Genomic DNA, 18737 nt, shown 5'->3' with positions numbered 1-18737 from the left:
CCCATAGACTGGGAAAAGATATTTGCAAAACACATATCAAATAAAATTTTTGCCTCCAGAATACATAAAGAACTCTAAAATTCAATAAGAAAACAATTCAATTAAAATACAAGGGCAAAATATTTGAACAAACATTTCAAGAAAGGCAATACACATTTGGCAAATAAGCACATGAAAAAATGTTTACTGTCATTAGTTATCAGGGAAATGCAAAATGGGGGGAGAAGGACACATATGTAATATCTTAAACAATAAAGAAAAAATAAAACAAAAAAGATACTACCACACATCTAGTAGCATGGCTAAATTATAAAAACTGAACATACCAAGTGTTGCAGAAGATTCAGAGACACTGGAACTCTCACACTGCTGGTGGGAATGTAAAATGGTACAACCACTTTGGAAAACAGTTTGTCAGTTTCTCAGAAAGTTAAACACATATCCACCACATGACCCATTCCACTCCTTAGTATTTGTCCAAGAGAAATAAAAGTATATATGCACACAAAGACTGTACACAAAGGTTCATGGCAGCTTTACTTGTAATAGTTTCAAACTTGAAACCACTCAAATGTTCAACAAGGAACAAAACAAACTGGGCTACATGCGTACAATGGAATACTACCCAACAATAAAAATGAGTGAACTACTGATGCACCTAACAATATAGATGGATGTCAAAATAATGATGCTGAGTAAAATGAAGTCAGACAAAATGTACATCCTATCCCAGTGATGGCAAACCTTTTGAGCTCGGCGTGTCAGCATTTTGAAAAACCCTAACTTAACTCTGGTGCCGTGTCACATATAGAAATTTTTTGATATTTGCAACCACAGTAAAACAAAGACTTATATTTTTGATATTTATTTTATATATTTAAATGCCACTTAACAAAAATCAACCAAAAAAATGAGTTTGCGTGTCACCTCTGACACGTGTGTCATAGGTTCGCCATCCCTGTCCTATCCTATAAATAGTCCTAAAAATAAAAGGGTAATATGCAAATTGACCCTAATGGACTCTCCTGCCTCCTCAGCAGTGCTAAGGATGTCCGACTGTGGCTTAAGCTGGCAGGTGGACATCCACCGAGGGCTCCCGGGCTGCCAGAGGGATGTCTGACTGCCAGCCGGCAGGTAGAAATCCTCCAAGGGATCCCAGACTGTGAGAAGGTGCAGGCCGGGCTGAGGGACCACCTCCCCACCCCGAGTGCATGAATTTTCGTGCACCAGACCTCTAGTTTGGTATATATAAATAGTCTTCCAATTTATAAAATTCTAGAAAATACAAACTCATCTTTTGAGCCAGAAAGCAGATTGGTGGTTATCTGGGAGTGGGGAGGGAAATGCAAAAGAGCAGGAGCAGCAAACATTTGGTGGTGATGGATATGTTCATTACCATATCTTTAGTGATGAATTTATACATGTAAACATATGTCAAAATATCAAATTGCAGAGTGTGTGGTTAATCGAATGTAAGTCATTTATAGCTCATGGTGACTCCTGAACAGTGACAGGAGCCAGTGGCCAGGAAAAGAGGAAGGAGGTGTTTCCAAATACTGGATGCTGAAAAGACAGGAACATGGCCATGGGGCTCCTCCTGATCTTCCTCCAGTGACATCCAATTCTATGATACATTAAAACGATACTATGTCTTATGACTTCATTATTGTAAGTGTTAAATTCCAAATTAGGAAGAAAGATCCCTGAAGGCTGATTAGTGACTTTGAGCATGTTTTCATATGTCTCTTGGCCTTCCTTATGTCCTCCTTTGAAAAGTATCTATTTAGGTCCGTTGCCCATTTTTTGATTGGGTTACCTTCCTTTTATTAAGTTGTATGAGTTCCCTGTAAATGTTGGAGATTAAACTCTTATTGGAAATAACATTGGCAAATATGTTCTCCCATACAGTGGGCTTTCTTGTTGTTATGTTGATGGTTTCTTTTGCTGTACAGATGTAGTCCCATTTGTTTATTTTCTCTTTAGTTTCCATTGCCCTAGGAGCTATATCAGTGAAGATATTGCTTCAGCATATGTCTGAGATTTTGCTGCCTGTGGATTCCTCTAATATTTTTATGGTTTCCCATCTTACATTTAAGTCCTTTATCCATTTTGAGTTTATTTTTGTGTATGGTGTACGTTGGTGGTCTAGTTTCATTTTTTTGCATGTATCTGTCCAATTTTCCTAATAGCATTTATTAAAGAGACTATCTTGACTCAATTGTATGTTTTTGCCTCCTTTGTCTAATATTAATTGAGCATAGTGGTTTGGGTTGATTTCTGGGCTCTTTATTCTATTCCATTGGTCTATATGTCTGTTCTTGTGCCAGTATCAGGCAACTTTGAGAACAGTGGCTTTGTAATACAGCTTGGTATCTGGTAGTGAGATCCCTCCTACTTTGTTCTTTCTCAGGATTGCTGTAGCTATTCAAGGTCTTTTTTTTTTTTTTAATTCCAGATGAATTTTTGGAGAGTTTGTTCTAGGTCTGTGAAATATGCTGTTGGTATTTTAATGGGGAGTGCACTGAATCTATAGATTGCTTTGGGTAGTATGGACATTTTAATGATGCTGATTCTACCAATTCATGAACATGGTATGTTCTTCCATCTGTTTATGCCTTTCTATCTCTTTTTTCAGTGTCCTGTAGTTTTCCAAGTACAGGTCTTTTACCTCCTTAGTTAAGTTTATGCCTAGGTGTCTTAATTTTTTTGGTGCGATGGTAAATGAGATAGATTTTTTAATCTCTCTGTAAGCTCACTATTGGTGTATAAAAATGCCATAGACCTAAATAGATACTTTTTCAAAGAGGACATAAGGAATGTCAAGAGACATATGAAAATATGCTCAAAGTCACTAATCATCGGAGAGATGCAAATCAAAACGACAATGTGGTACCATCTTACACCTGTCAGAATGGCTATCATCAACAAATCAACAAATGACAAGTGCTGGCGAGGATGCGGAGAAAAAGGAACCCTTGTGCACTGCTGGTGGGAATGCAGACTGGTGCAGCCACTGTGGAGAACAGTATGGAGTTTCCTCAAAAAAACTAAAAATGGAACTCCCATTTGACCCAGTGATCCCACTTCTAGGAATATATCCCAAGAAACTAAAAACACCAATCAGAAAGGATATATGCACCCCTATGTTCATAGCTGCACAATTCACCATAGCTAAGATCTGGAAACAGCCTAAGTGCCCATCAGCAGATGAGTGGACTAAAACAATGTGGTACATCTACTCAATGGAATACTATGCTGCTATAAAAGTGAAGGAATTCTTACCATTTGCAACAGCATGGATGGAATTGGAGAGCATTATGTTAAGTGAAATAAGCCAATCAGAGAAAGATAAATATCACATAATCTCACTCATTTGTGGAATATAATGAACAACATAAACTGATGAAAAAAAAACAGATCCAGAGACAGAGAAGCATTGATCAGACTGTCAATCTTCAGAGGGAAGGTAGGAGAGTGTGGGGGTAAGAGGGAGAGATCAACCAAAGGACTTGTATGCATGCATATAAGCCTAACTAATGGACAAAGACAACAGGGGGGTGAGGGCATGAGTGGGGGGGGGTAAGAAGGGGATAAGGACACATATGTAATACCTTAATCAATAAAGGGGGGGAGAGAACCCCTCTGCCCCCAAAAAAGGAAAAAAAAAGACCTCTGAAGGCAAAATCCATGGGATATACAACAGAACTTAGAAATTTGAAGAGTTATAGACCATTGTGAAATATTACTGTCATCACAAAATTGCATTTTATCAAGATTAGAGCTGGCTCTCCACAGGTACATCCCTTTTTCAGGGCTGAAAGACATAATGCTTACTGCTCTTCTGTGGGGCCCCTTCAGAGGGAAAAACGAGTATATGAACTAAGAATGATTAAACCTGCAATGTCTGAACTCTGACCTGATCTTAGTTTGGGGAAAAGGAAGGAATCGCTAATAGACACTTTGGCAGCAATAGGGAAAATCAGAATATGGATTGTTTGTAGATAAGAAAGTTACAGTTAATTTTTTTTAGATATGATAATGGCACTGTGATTCTATAGGAAAATGTCTTTAGGATGCAGCATTTAATATTAGGAGAGAAGGACTAGGAGGTCTGAAACTTATTTTCAAATGATTCTTCAATAAAATATGTGCATATACATATATGGCAAGGTAAAGCAAATTTGGCAAATTCTTCACAGTTGTTAAATCTAAGTGCTGGATGTACTGATAATCATTGTACTACCCTTTTAATTTTTCTGTTATTAAAAACTTTTATAGTAAAAAGCTCAGAAAAAAATTCAAAGCTTACCAATACACTGTTTGTGGATATAAAATAGTTATAAACCTATCAAGAGGGGAAAGAAATCTTGAGAATAAAATTCAACCTGAGCCCTGGCCAGTGTAGCTCAGTGGTTGAGCATCCACCTATGAATCAGGAGGTCATGGTTTGATTTCAGGTCAGAGCATATGCCGGGGTTTTGAGCTCAATCGCCAGTAGGGGGCATGCGGGAGGCAGCTGATCAATATTCTCCCTCTCATTGATATTTTTCTCTCTCTCTCTCTCTCTCTCTCTCTCTCTCTCTCTCTCTCTCTCTCCCTTCCTCTCTGAAATCAATAAAAATATATTTTAAAAAATTCAAGCTCTGATGACCTAGGTGCCTAAGGGGTTCCTTGTATTATGAGCCTTTTGTACTGATTCCATATTAACAGCAATATAAATTATTTTAAGTACCACTATGGTGTACACTGAATTCTATCTGAGTGGTGTCCCAGAGGTGTTTAAAGCCTCAACCCAGAAACATTTCATGCAAAACACAGTAGGGTGTTGTGAAAATAAAATGAAAACCAAAACCTTGAAAGAGGCTAGTTTTATTTTCTAGATCTCGATTTTTGAACTTCAAGGTAAAATGGTAGGACTCAGCTAGGCTTGGTAAACATTTGCTGCCCCATGGCACTACACTGTTTTCAAATAACATGCTTGGAGCAGAAAGGTGGCAGTGAGCCCTGTCTTAACCACCAAGGTGCTCAGCCCCACCTGAGCCAGCCAGATGATGAAGTCAGAGAGGCTTCCCCAGCCTTTCATAAAGCTCTTAGATAGTTGGCCAGGGTCCTGGCAAATAAAAGGGAATTGCAGGCATAGCCAGGAAGCAGAAGTACAACACTGCTTTCCTAGCCACCAAGTTTGCAAAAAGCAGCTTTAAATTTACATAGGGGAGAGCTCCTCACACTCTAGTGGACTCTTGTTTCTCCCTTCCTGTGCACTCCAATTTTCTGTTTACAAGAAAGCTTAGCCTAGTCAGTGGTCGAGCGTCAACCTAAGAACCAGGAGGTCAGAATTTGATTCATGGTCAGGGTACATGCCCAGGTTGCAGGCTCAATCCCCAGTTTGGGGAGTGCAGGAGACAGCTGATCAATGATTCTCTCTCATCATTGATGTTTTTCTCTCTCTCCCTCTCTCTCCCTCTCTGAACTCAATAAAAATACATATTTTTTAAAAAAGAAAAGAAAGCTTAAAATCTTGATAGTTCTCACAAAGTCTTCAGCAAACATTCAGAGACATGATGTGAAAAGTAACTCTGGCCTCTCCTTGCGGATAAAAAAATAAGTCAATATTTAGAAAGATAACTAAACTTGGCATACCTCAGGAATGATCAACAGCCCAATTGGTCATTAATGAAATCGGTTCCTCTGCTTTTCTGGAGTCCCTTCAAAATGTGACATCATTCTCATTTAATAGGTTCTGAAACATCTCCCAACCAAATGAATCAAAATGTGAGCAGCTATAAAATAAAAACCAATGATTTATTTTCCTAACCAATTATAAAATAAGCAAGGGAATACTAGAAACAATTTTGTTTGATTTAAATCCGAGTGCCTGAAATCACAGAATTACAAGTATTCACCTAAAAGTTTCTAGCCAAATTCATAAAGGCCAAAATAGTTCAAAAATCACACAAAATAGTAACTGTTAAAAAAAAAAAGTTCCTAAGTAAATATTTTAATTAATTTTATAAATTTAGTACCACATACCTACTTTCTCTTATATATCATTTTTGTCAGAAATTTTAGAGTAAATCCCAGCTCTAAATACTGTGTGAACCTAGGAAAGGAAGTCTTTGGTTTTTTTTTTTGGTTTTTTTTAAAGTATATTTTAATGATTTTTTACAGAGAGGAAGGGAGAGTTAGAAACATCGATGAGAGAGAAACATCGATCAGCTGCCTCCTGCACACCTCCCGCTGGGGATGTGCCTGAAACCGAGGTACATGCCCTTGACTGGAATCAAACTTGGGAGGGACCCTTCAGTCTGCAGGCTGACGCTCTATCCACTGAGCCAAACCAGTTAGGGCGGAAGTCTTTGGTTTTATGGACAAAAAAAGGAGCCACATACTTAAACCTGACAAGCTTAGGGAGGCTGCAAAGTGGGCCCTACAAACTCAGAGACTTACAATAACCACATAGGATGGTCTGAAATGAAAACTTCCTAACTGAACGTGAGTCATGGCAGGTAGTCAGGTCCTAGGCCAGTATTTCCCTGACAAAGGTCAACTTTACCTTAACTGAACCTGTCTATTGTCATTTTGCATTTATGTTAACACTAAAGGTCCAGTGCGTGACATTTGTGCACTGGGGCGGGGATCCCCTCAGCCTGGCCTGCGCCCTTTAGCAGTCTGGGAGCCCTCGGGGGATGTCCGACTGATGGCTTAGGTCCTCTCCCCACAGGAAGCAGACCTAAGCTGCAGTCAGACATCCTTAGCACTGCCACGGAGGCGGGAGAGGCTCCTGCCACTGCTGCTGAGCTTGCAGCAGTCAGCCTGCCTTGTGGCTGAGCAGCGCTCCCCCTGTGGGAGCACACTGACCACCAGGGGGCAGATCCTGCGTTGAGGGTCTGCCCCCTGGTGGCCAGTGCACATCATAGCAACCAGTCGATAGGCCATTTGTTCAATTTGCATATTACCCTTTTATTATATCGGCTACCTTTAGAATGTCAGGGTAAATTGCCTTTTCCAGACCCCTCCTGCACAATCTCCCATGAGAGCAGGAGACCACAGAACCCCTTCACTGTTATTGTTACCATGTTAATTATTAACTATCCTACACTACCAATGTTAAAAAAATATATATGGTCTATTTTTTCATTTTGTGTCCAATCCCAGAGATTTCCTCACCTTTGCTTTCACGCCCCCCCCCCCAATCTATCACTAATGGATTTCATGTTACCCCTTTATGTCTTGTCCTTTGATTCTAATGTAAAAATAAGCTGCAAAACTGCCATTCTCTGGAGCATTTTCTCAATCCACTGAGATTTTGCTTCCCAGCAATTGTCATCAGTTTGACTCAAATAAACTCACAACTCTTATATCAACAATTTTCAAACCTTTTTCTCAGGTGTAAACTAAGCCTATTTCCCTTGTCTACACAATTGTTATAAATAGATTCAAATTGGTATGATGTACATGTATTTTACAAACTATACATTAGTTTATTAAATTCTGAGATGTACAAAATTAAAAATAAAGCGACCATTAAAGGGAGAGATAGAGACAGAAGAGTTAGCTTGTTAACAGCTGTGGACCAGCTCTGATATAAGACTGCTCATATCCCTGCGTATCTGCTAGAATTTAGAATAAATTCCAGGTGGCCGTTTCCACGGATTGTTTTAGCCAGGCACCATGTAACCAGGGGCCTCCGCTTGTTTACACGTCGGCCTCCCGCTGCTGGCCCAGCCCATCCACAGGAGCGGCCACTTCTTCATGCAGACCCTGTGCCTATCCCAGAGTTGGTCCTGCCCACTTCACCTTCTCCCACCCCTTTGCCTACAGCTAATGTAAATTCTGTCAGATTACCTCCTTTTTCTTCCTACCCCCTTTGTGATGCATAAGAATACTTGCAAACTCCCAGACCATGGACATGGATGGATATGTTGCCATGCTGCTGCTGGTTTAGGCTACCTGCCCCAAGACCAGTCCTCCTATTTTTGCAAGCAATGGCCTAATAAACTCCTTCTTTTAAAAAGTTCAATTTTTTTTGTCTAATACCTTGCAGTTGTTGAGCAACAAATAAATCCTGGCCTCACCCCTTTTCTCAAATGTAGAAAGAGCCACAAGAAAAACGTGACATTCAATCAGAACTTCAAATACAATAGGCACGCAATAAACACTTACTGAATGCACAGAACCAAGTCAAGCCTCACAAAAAATGTCTGTAAATTTTAAATGACCTATTTTCTTTATCCTGAATTAAAACATGCATTTCTTTTCTTTTTATTTTTTAAATATATTTTTTATTGATTTAGAGAAAGAGGAAAGGAAAGGGGGAGAGAAACATCAATGATGAGATTGAGCCCGCAACCCAGGCATGTGCCCCAACCAGGAATCAAATGGTGACCTCCTGATTCATAGTGGTTGACCTCCTCTCAACCACTGAGCCACACCGGCCAGGCTAAAACATACATTTCTTTTAAAAAGACACCCCCAAATGCAGAATAGTTAAAGGAAAATAAACACACAGAACCTTAGTATTTAGCTGTGCTAACCATGAAAAAAGCATGTGAAAGTCTGTTTTTAAAAAGTGCATAAAATATAACTATAAACATAAATACAAAGAATAATCATACTATACAAATATATTTTATAATTTTTCTTTATGAGGTAATCTTCCGGAATAGTACCACTTTAAGTTTTCCCAATTTTCCCTAGCACATTTATGACAAATAAAATATTGTTTTCATCAGAAAGTGTATTGCATCCAAAGCTTGATATAGCTAATGGCATCCTATAGTAAAATCTCTCAAAGTTTTAAGAAAATAAAGTGTTTTAAACTTAAAGTCACAAACAGTAAGTAAAAACTCATATGGTAACACACCAGAATATTCTTTAGAAGTCTCAAGTATGCCATAAAACATACTTGAAAGACCTGAGAAAGAAACGTATGACCCACCTCACACAATTTACCGCCTAATCAGTGATGGCGAACCTTTTGAGCTCGGCGTGTCAGCATTTTGAAAAACCCTAACTTAACTCTGGTGCCGTGTCACATATAGAAATTTTTTGATCTTTGCAACCATAGTAAAACAAAGACTTATATTTTTGATATTTATTTTATATATTTAAATGCCATTTAACAAAGAAAAATCAACCAAAAAAATGAGTTCGCGTGTCATAGGTTCGCCATCACTGGCCTAAATTAACATGGCTAGAATTTGACTGACTTGTTAGCATAACTTTACTATCCCTGGAGTCCAGATCTGGAGCTCATGGTTCATCCACAAGAATTTGTGAAAGACAAATCTACTCTCTATAGGAAGCAGCAACTTTCCTCCAAAGACTCAGAATCAGGGGTCCTCAAACTATGGTCCGCGGGCCACATGCAAATACAAATATTATATTTGTTCCCGTTTTGTTTGTTTACTTTAAAATAAGATATGTGCAGTGTGCATAGGAATTTGTTCATAGTTTTTTTTTAAACTATAGTCCGGCCCTCCAACGGTCTGAGGGACAGTGAACTGGCCCCTTGTTTAAAAAGTTTGAGGACCCCTGCAGTCAAAATCCTTGCCTGGCTATTGCCACCAATCCAAGACGGTTATATTGTGATCCATAACTAATCCTAAGCAAGTCTCTGCACTGAAAGACTCAATAATTTTATTCCAATTCTCAATGAAATCCAACCTTGCCCTTCTCCCTCCAAGACTCTGCCAAAGCTCTGTCCAGGTGTTCTCCCTCACCAGCCGAAGCCATAAACTCAACTTTGTCTTATCAACTGGTCGGTTGGCAATATTTGGAGCACCAGCATTCAAAACATATTGTTAAGTAATAAAATGAATATGCTGCAATGACAAAAGAATCATGGAAAGTTATTTAGGTGCTAATACTACCAATCAACAATTCAGAAGTATCAGCCAAAATGATATCTAGAAGTCTAGACCTAAATATTAGCATTGTATAATGGCCTAGATTTATATAAAAATGTATAGAAAATATTTATTACACTTAAAGGTGACACCAAGACAACCCATAGTGAGGTGTTCCAAAATTAAGAATTTACAGAAACACAAGTTCAAAAATTAAAAATGCATATTAAAAATATTAGAGTATTTATGAAAGAAACTACACACATCTCAAACGGGTAAGGGCAGAAATTAACTGACTTTCGGATTCTTTCACCTTCAACCCCACAAACCAAAATCTGCAGTAACCCCGCATACAAGCAGAGCAGAGACACTGTTCTTCCCACTGTGTGCTTCCCTTTACTGGCCACAGCTTCCATGGGCACCTCCTTTTCTCCCACACCGGTCCAGTAAATCAGGTGTTAGCTTCACATGCAATTGCTCAGACCTCTCAATCCATCCAGAGCTCCAATGACCCAATTTGGGCTTCAGTCCTCTTCCCTGTCCACCCTAACTTGTGGTCAGCCACTTCAATCCCAGCCTCACTGACTCCATCATTCCTTTAGCATCCTTGACCTGGAATTCCTGGACCAAAATCATTCCCAGTGCCTTTCATATTTTCAGCAACTAAATGAGGGATATTCCTAACACATAGGATTGTTATGAGGAACAAATAAAGTAAGTTGTGCAAGTATACTCTATGAACTCCAAATCACGACAAGCATCAACTATGACGACTATTACTGCTACTGAGGTAAGGACTAGTGGCCTCTTGGTCACTTCATATTACACTCCCTAAACGACACTCCCTGATGGATGAGTCCTAGTTCCAGCTTGGCCACTTGCTGTAGGTCATCTTGGGCAATAACAACCACATTCTAAAGCAAGTTTATAATTTTTAAATATACAGGGTTGGGCTACCCTGTTTCTAAGATCCCTTGCAGCTCTATGGTTCTGAGATCCCACTTTATTGAGAAAATTGAAAGCATCAAATACTTTGATCTTCCCTCTTTTGCTTTTCAGAATGTTTCTGCATCTACCCTCCATGCCTTCATTCCTTTCCTTGGATACCCCAATCATCTGTATTCTCCACACCATGTCTGCTTTCTTTTTTCTAGGGCCTGCCCATCCTTGTCAGCATCTTCACTCCCTCTTGACTTCTTTCATCCAAATGCCTATCTTCCCTCCCATGAAAAAGGAAACTTTCACTTGATCCTCCAGTCCTTTTTAGCCACTATTCTGCATTCCCCTTTGCTGGAACTTCCTGACAATAACCACCAGTATTTTACCTCTCACATTCCTCAACTTAGAACCTGGCTTCTACTAAGATCTTTGCTGAACTCGGTGTTCTACCTCACCCTCATTTAAATACTATTGATGACATCCTCTACGCAACCCTCCTCCCCTGCTCCCAGGACCTCATAATCTTGGTTCCTTCCCTACATTTTCAACCCTGCTCTGCACATGGGCACCTCCCAGGGCTCTGTCTTCAACTCTATCCCCTCTTTATCCCACTCAAAAGTTGACATTTCTGGAGTGTTGGCCCCATAAGCCAAGGTTGTGGGTTTGATCCCCAGTCAGGGCACATACAGAAATCAAACAATGAATACATAGATAAGTGGGACAACAGATCCATGTTTCTCTTTCTCTCTCTCTTCATTTCCCTCTCTCTCTCTAAAAATCAATTAAAAAAATTGACATCTCCCCACCTGACCTTTCGACCTTTCATTTCAGTTCCCATCACCACCTTGAATCACCTCTCTATTTTAGAGAATGACACACCCTGTCCAATCCAACTCATCCTTGCCTACAAAATTGCCCAATAATTTTTGCTTCTTTCCTAAAAGACTCTTAAGGCGTGGATTACAATGTGACTCCTGGCAGGCTCTTCTTTAATTAGTCTTACTTTGATTGCCCTAGTCTAGGTCCTATCTGCATGATCTAAAATATGCATCCTTTCTCCCAACCTCTATTCCCCTACCCCTACTAGACTCACTCCAGGCCCTCATCATTTCATACCTATAGCACTTGCAATACCCAACTATCTGGTTTCTTTGTGGCAGGCCTCTCCCCTTCCAACACTTTCTCCAGACGGCTGCTGAGTGATAAGCTAATGCCTTTGTAAACACTTTTCAGTGGCTTTCTACAGTCCATGGACTAAAGGCTAACCTCCACAAGTCTCAAGCTCCCAACCCCCAAACCCCACTTCCCAAGAATGCACAGCATATGCTCCAGGATTACTAAACTAATTTCAGGGCCCTGTGCCAAGAATACTGACTCAAGAAACAGCTCCACATGCCCTTTGCTCCACATGCCCAATGTCCTTCCCCAACACTGTCTACCTGGTGAGTCCCCAAGCACCTTTCAATTCCAAGTGTAACCCTCACCTCCTCTTCAAAAGCTTTTCCTGCTGTCTCCATGTAGTCTATGAACCTTGATCATTCTTCTAGTAAATCCAACTCATATAAGTCTCCTGGGGAGGGGGGGCGGGTGGCAGGAGTGGGGGTGGGGGTAGGGGGAGTCCTTGAAGGGGTGGTCTTGTCATCTTTCAAATATTTATCCAGCATTTAACATAGCAAACATTCCCTTGCAGGTAAGAAGCACTTTCCATCTGTTAATTCCCCTAAGCACAGAGCCTCTCTCAGCTTAAGTCTCTTGGTCCTGAACAATGAGAATGTCATGTTAGTAACACCATTATAAAAAGACTACAAAATGGCATGGGAGTGTACTATAATCGCAGAATACTAGTATAAGACACCTCCTCCACCACTTTCATGAATTCCCCAAGTGTTTTGCCTTTACCACAAGCAACTTGAACAGAGAAGGCACTTAAAGAGCTTAAATGGTCCAAATATTAACCAGCCTCCGATGTGCAAACTGATTTTAAAATAGCCCTTGACCTGGAAATACAGATGCATTCAAATATACACCCTGATAAGAAAGCACAGACAGAGGATAGAGTTCAATGTCTCAACGCCTGCCAAGACAAGAGTTCCTGGTGGTGAACGCTACAGGTATAGCAATATTTTAGACACAATGTGCCAATGCTCATCCTTGCCTAAGAAATCCTAAGAGGTTACACATGGCAATGTCCACTCTCAGAAAACAAAATACAGCTGGGTCCGTGTTGATGAAAACCCACAGTGCGGCTTTTATAAACAAACAAACAAACAAACAAACAAACACGCAGCGAGGTAACCTAGCCACAGAGACAACAATTCTAATGAGTCAAACCAACCCTAGAAATAGTTTCCATGTCAAATGTATTAGGGTGTTAAGAAACTAAATTAATTCAAAAGTTACTGTATGCATGGCTTCCTGAACATGTTTTCTCTTATTAAATGCGTGTTCGCTTCTCCTAGTTAAGGAAGTCCACACAGGGGGAGCTGGTATTTCCTTGGTTCTAGCCAGAGCTGAAGCACAACAAATCCCAACCTAATTAATTCTATTTTTGGTCTAGTTTCCAAGGCAGTTTTCACAAAGACTATTCTCACAGCCCACTGTTTCTAGCCTTGTAACATCAACCTTCAGAGGCTGGCAACTGTTACAGTTTGTGTAATTCCTTGACATGTATGTTCTATGACAGACTCTCATTTGGTTCTATCAACTATCAAAGGTAGGAAAAAAATAAAGGAGATGTCATCTCATTGATTCTAAAGTGTCATTCCTGAAATCACTGTTGAATTAATTATTTCAGGATATCATGCAGTATGTTGTTACCAGGACTCTGTAACTTGGGTTACGTCAAGTTCATCAACATCGGGTTCCAGGTGGAACCCTCCCCAAAGCAGAATTGCCAGCAAGTCTCAGTAACAGTCCAACCCAGAGGAACGGGAATCAGGAAACAGGCCCTAGTTCCAAAGGCCATTGCCTCGACCTTGTAACTCACTTCTGTAATTCAAACTGCAACACCTGCTTGCAGAAAAGAACGGTTCTAGGAAGAGTTTAAGTGCTTTGAGCTTCAGAAATAAGATGAGATTTTATTCACAGAAGGTCTTGTAAAACAACTTATTCTCTGGCCTGATTACCTAAACCACCAGTCTTAAAGGTCATAACATTGCATTTGTTTGTTTCTCTCCCTCCGCCCCCAAATATTCCTACCTGCACCACTGTGTTTATGAATAAACTAAACTTCGACTCCTTTCCTACCGTTAAATAGAATAGTGGGGTATTACATCTGCTTATTCTTAAATGTGAAGCAAGGGTAATCCATAGAAATGGGAGCTAAAAATCCTCAAGACGTAGCCCGTCAGGTCAAATGAAATCTACCAGCAGGAGAACTACCCTGCCTGCTGTGGGCTCCAAGGAAACAGAAGGATTCAGTTGTATCCGGAGTATGTTACTCTGAAACCTCCAAAACCTATCACCCTGAAAAAGGACAGAGGAAACGAAAGTGCTGATGGGGGAGCAGGAGCAGCCGAGCCTCCAGCGTCGGGATCCAATGACAGGCTAGAGCCGAAGGTGTTGCTCTTAAGTTTAGTCCTCGCTAACTTCGTTCCTCTACCGAGGGAGGTGTGAGCTGGCAGCTACCAGGAAACTAGGGTGCCTGCAGGTTCCTTCCAGATCCGAGCACGGGCCCCGGGACCCCAGGGAGGGCGGCGACTGGACCGGGAAGAAACTCAATTGTAGCCAAGTTGAATCACCCGGCAGCGGCCGCGGTCGTCCCGGGGAACGCACCACCACCGGGGTCCGGGGTTCGGGGCCCCACACCAGCAAGGAGACAACAATCCAGGCCGAGGGGAAGGCGCGGCGGGCAGCCCACAGCTCACCTGCCGTCCGCGGGCCCCACCCCGGCTCCCAGCGACCCGCCCAAACCAGGACCCGGGCGGGCGTGGGTGTGCGCCTCCCGCGGCTCCACTTACTTTGTCACTGGTGCTCTCGGCTTCGTGGTCGCCGCCGGCCGCCACTCCCTCGGGGGGTGGCGGCGCCACTGCTCCCCCGGGGCCGGGGCTCACTCCCCGGTGCCTCAGCTCCAACATCTCCCGCTCTCGCGTTCGGCCGCGGCGGCCTCCTGCGCCCCCAAACCCGAACTGCGCGCAGGGTCTCGCTGGCGGGCCTCCCTTCGCCCCACAGCCCCGCACTCCACGTCCTGCGAGCCGCGGTCACGAACACGCGCCCACCATGGAGGCGCGGCCGCCGCGCCAGGTCACCCCCAAAACGGCATCAACGAGCGAGCGCTCGAGGCCGCCTGCAGCGAGCGCGGCGCCGGGGACTGGCTCGGGGCGTGCGGGGCCGGCTCGGGCGCCCGGCCCGAGCAGAGGAGGCGGAGACGCGGCGCGGCGCGGCCGCTGGTTGCCAGGTGCGCGTCTCCACGCAGAGGCCCAGGTGGGAAGAGCAGAAGGGGCGGGGAGGGAAAAGGGACGTGACCCGATTTAGAGCTTCGCAGGGCGCCCGCAGCCCGGGCCCGGCCACGCCCCGCCCCGCCCCCGGACTCGGCCGGTCCCAGCCCCCCGACACCTTTCCCCGGGCTCCTGCCTCCCGCACCGGGTCACGCGCCGCAGGCCCCGCCCCGCCCCGCCCCGCCCCTCGGTGCTGCACTGCGGTTCCCACTGCCCCGCCTCCCCGCCGAGGAGTGACGTCATGAGCCTCCCAGGCTCCGCCGGTCTCTGCGCGCACACAGGTGGGGGCAGCGAGAAAAGGTGCGAGCTGGGCTTGCAGGAGAGGAGGAGGCGAGACGGAGGCGGGGGGAGCCCTGTGCTGGGAAGGGAGGGGTGAGAACCTGCAGACTTGGCCCCGAGCTCCTGGTGAGACTGGAGCTCCTGGCGGCTGTTGACAGCACTCAGAAGTAGCCCTTCAGGTGACTCCCCGGCCACATCGGCTTGACACACTGCAGCGTGTCAGAGGTCCAGAGGCGTCCACGAACAGGAACTTGTCTGGCAGGATGGACTCGTTGACCTTGAGGCATTCTAGGCCAGTGTCATCACCTTGAAAATAAGAGATGTGTTTGCCTCCCTGGGCGTCTCTCGGGAGGGTTGGCCAGTTTCAAGCATAAACCCAAGTTCTGCCTCTGATAAGCTTGAGTACTAACCCTCAGGAAACTCACTGCCTGGGGTCCCAAAAGAGAATCCAGCCCTTGTGATACCGTGGGGTGCAGTGGCCAACCAGCTAATCTCTGAACAGTCATGGATCTTGGGCTGCTACAGCTGGAACAGGGAGGGCCCAAGATCCGCCTTAATTCTATTCCAAATCCTGTTAGAAGGCGATTAGTTTTCTTGACATGTATCCACCACCTGGTCATTAGAGAGGAGCTGAGGAATGGTAAGAAGAAGACAGAAGAGGAGGAGAGAACTAAATCAATAATATAAATTTCTCCAAGTCATTACTGACACATTGAAAATATGTACTTTTTTTGTGAAAATTTATAACAAGCAAAAACAAAAAGTCAAAGTAGGATACATCAAAAAGTAAAGCACATGGACGTCATTTCCCCAAACAAATCTTAGAGCTCTAGGTTCAAATTGAGTTGCCACATTTTCAAAAGGATATAGAGAAAGGGGTCAGTCTAATGGGAAGAGTAACAAAAATGCTAATGAAAATAGGCCCTTTAAGGGATGGACTTGCCGTGGTTTTTCTTAAGGAACAGAAGACTGTGGAATTAGTAGGTTAATCAGTTGTTCTCCATTTTTTCTGAGGAACCAGAAATTAATGACTGCCTCATTGTCAAGAACATAAGTTTGAAGAGGCTACTGAAGGTAGTAGTGGAATTTCCATCTCTGGCTCCCTCAGCAAAAAGGGCGGGTATTAGAAGTGTTCCACTGCTCCATTCTAACCTTCATGGAAGTCAAATCTGAATCCTAGTCCCACCAATGCTACTAATTGGCTGTATGGCCTTAGGTAAGTCATTAAGCCTCAATGTCCCCAGCTATAAAAATGGAAAGTAAGGAGGATGGCCTCTCTGGACCCTTTGCAGATCACACATGACTGCAGCAAAAGCCTCACTTTATCAAAAGCCAGCCCTTCCTTTCCCCCATGCCTCAAGAAAAGGGGACCCAGCAGAGCAAGGTGCCAGAATGGTTTCCTTGTCTGCTTCCCCAAGCCAACCCAATAGCTCCTTTGACTTGATTTTTGTTTACTATAATGGAAAAAAGATAGTAAGAGAGGTAGCAGAAGGGAACGAGAGAGGACATAAGTGCATGACAGAAGAAACAGTCTGACTATTCCCTGACTCGGGAAAAGTGGGGCCAGAGCAGACACTGCCAAGTTAGAGTGGTTTACCACTTTACCTCACCTTACCTTAGGCTCTGCCTACTTCCTGTGTTTCAGCTGAGGTAGTAATTTCTTTCTGTCTTCTGCATTATAGTTATTGTCACGCATCAAATGATTATACTGAGCCTAGACAGCAGGCACCACAGTTTGTTTATCTTCACAGGCCAAGCCCTTGCCATGGTGCCAGCCCCAACCTCATATAGTCAACTCATGAAGAAGTGAATGGGGAAAAAACAAGGAGAAATGGCAGAGGAATAGCATGACCAGGGAAAGATATATTTGTTGTTTTAAAATTAAAAGGTCTGTATTAGACCTAGGTACTCACTATCTTCATTTTTTACTTTATGTGAAAGATTGATTGATTTTAATATGTATTAAAAGGAAATTCTAGTCATGACTTGCACATTTTCCTTACGATATATTATGATATACTGGTAGTCAATGATACCAGCCTTACTGGGTTCTGTGTTCTCAGACTTTCTCAATGTCTTTCTTTTTCATTTTCATCCTTCCTTTTCTTTAATCAGGGAACTTACATTCTTGAAGTTTATTACATTTATCTTCAGTGATACCAAATCTGTCATATAATGGTTTCTAAGACCTCACCTGTTAGTTTTACAAGCATGCAATCTGCTAACTCCACGCTCATGCAGGGAGACGCTTGGCCAATACTTATTGGTTGATTTGTAGATTTTCTATTTTAGGGACAGCGCACTAATTTATAACTCCTTGCAAGAGATTTGCTAGAGGAGAAAGAGGGAGCGTGCTAACATTATTAGTTAATTTTTTTTTCTTTCAGTTTGATTTTTTAACCTTTTCTTTTGCCCAAAGATGGAGAGATCTTGCTTGAAGTAGTTATTGTAATGAAAAGGGAGACCCGTTATCATTCTCTCTGAGTACCCTCACAATGTTCCCATACTGATAAACATCCCCGTCTTGTGTGGGAATTTGAGCTGCTTTCCGCATCCGAGTCTCAAAGGCGCCTGACAGGAATGTCCCCAAGCTTGCCAGGGTAAAAAGACATCTTCCTCCGCCAAGTGTTTCCGGTTGCTTGGACACCCACGTTATAGATTTTTGTCGTTTGACCTACCTTTAGTTGTTATTCTCTGTTAGTTCCGTCTGTAGGTCGGAGGTAGGAATTTCTGACTTCGGCCTACCAGAAACACAATTTTGTGGGACTTTTTTGAACAGTTTATGTTTACATCATCTTTAATGAATCTGCGCAGGAAAACAACGGTGTACCATCAAGTATTATAGTAACCAAATCTCAGAGGGGTGAGTGCGGTGGTGTAGTTAGAAGCACAGGTTTTACATATGAGCAGCCCTGGGTTCCATTCCAAGCTCTGCCATCTTCCAGCTGTGACCCAATTTACTTACAGAGCATTTCATCACACACAGCTGAAGCTGCATCCTAACTCATGCCTGTTCAAAGTTTATGTGATAACGCTTTACATAACACTTTGCAAAGCACTTTCACGTCCATTGCTTTATTTAATTCTACTCAGCAACCTATGAGGTAGGCAGGAAAAATATCATTATTTCCATATTGCAAAGAAAAAAATCTAAGCTTCAGTATGTAAACTGGCCAGGTTTGGAGAGGAAATTTTTCTACTTCAGATTCTGGCAGGTCTACTATGCACTGCATAC

At 42.8% G+C, this 18737-nt stretch overlaps 1 protein-coding gene across 3 annotated transcripts in view; it reads right to left on the bottom strand.

Moving 5' to 3' along the window:
* CDS1 (CDP-diacylglycerol synthase 1) overlaps positions 1–15334 on the bottom strand; it is a 74390-nt gene extending 59056 nt beyond the window's left edge. The window contains exon 1 of one of the 3 annotated variants that reach the window (XM_036338551.1): positions 14747–15334. In XM_036338551.1, the coding sequence (XP_036194444.1) occupies positions 14747–14863 (117 nt within the window). In that variant the 5' untranslated portion in view covers positions 14864–15334. The remainder of the gene's footprint in view (positions 1–14746) is intronic. The other 2 variants (XM_036338559.1, XM_036338542.1) reach the window with 2 other exon arrangements.
* Between the last annotated feature and the right edge of the window lie 3403 nt (positions 15335–18737).

Source organism: Myotis myotis, unplaced genomic scaffold, assembly GCF_014108235.1.
Source record: "Myotis myotis isolate mMyoMyo1 unplaced genomic scaffold, mMyoMyo1.p scaffold_m19_p_1, whole genome shotgun sequence".
Classification (NCBI taxonomy): domain Eukaryota; kingdom Metazoa; phylum Chordata; class Mammalia; order Chiroptera; family Vespertilionidae; genus Myotis; species Myotis myotis.
Note: the sequence above shows the minus strand (reverse complement) of the source record. Positions and strands in the feature narration are given on the sequence as shown.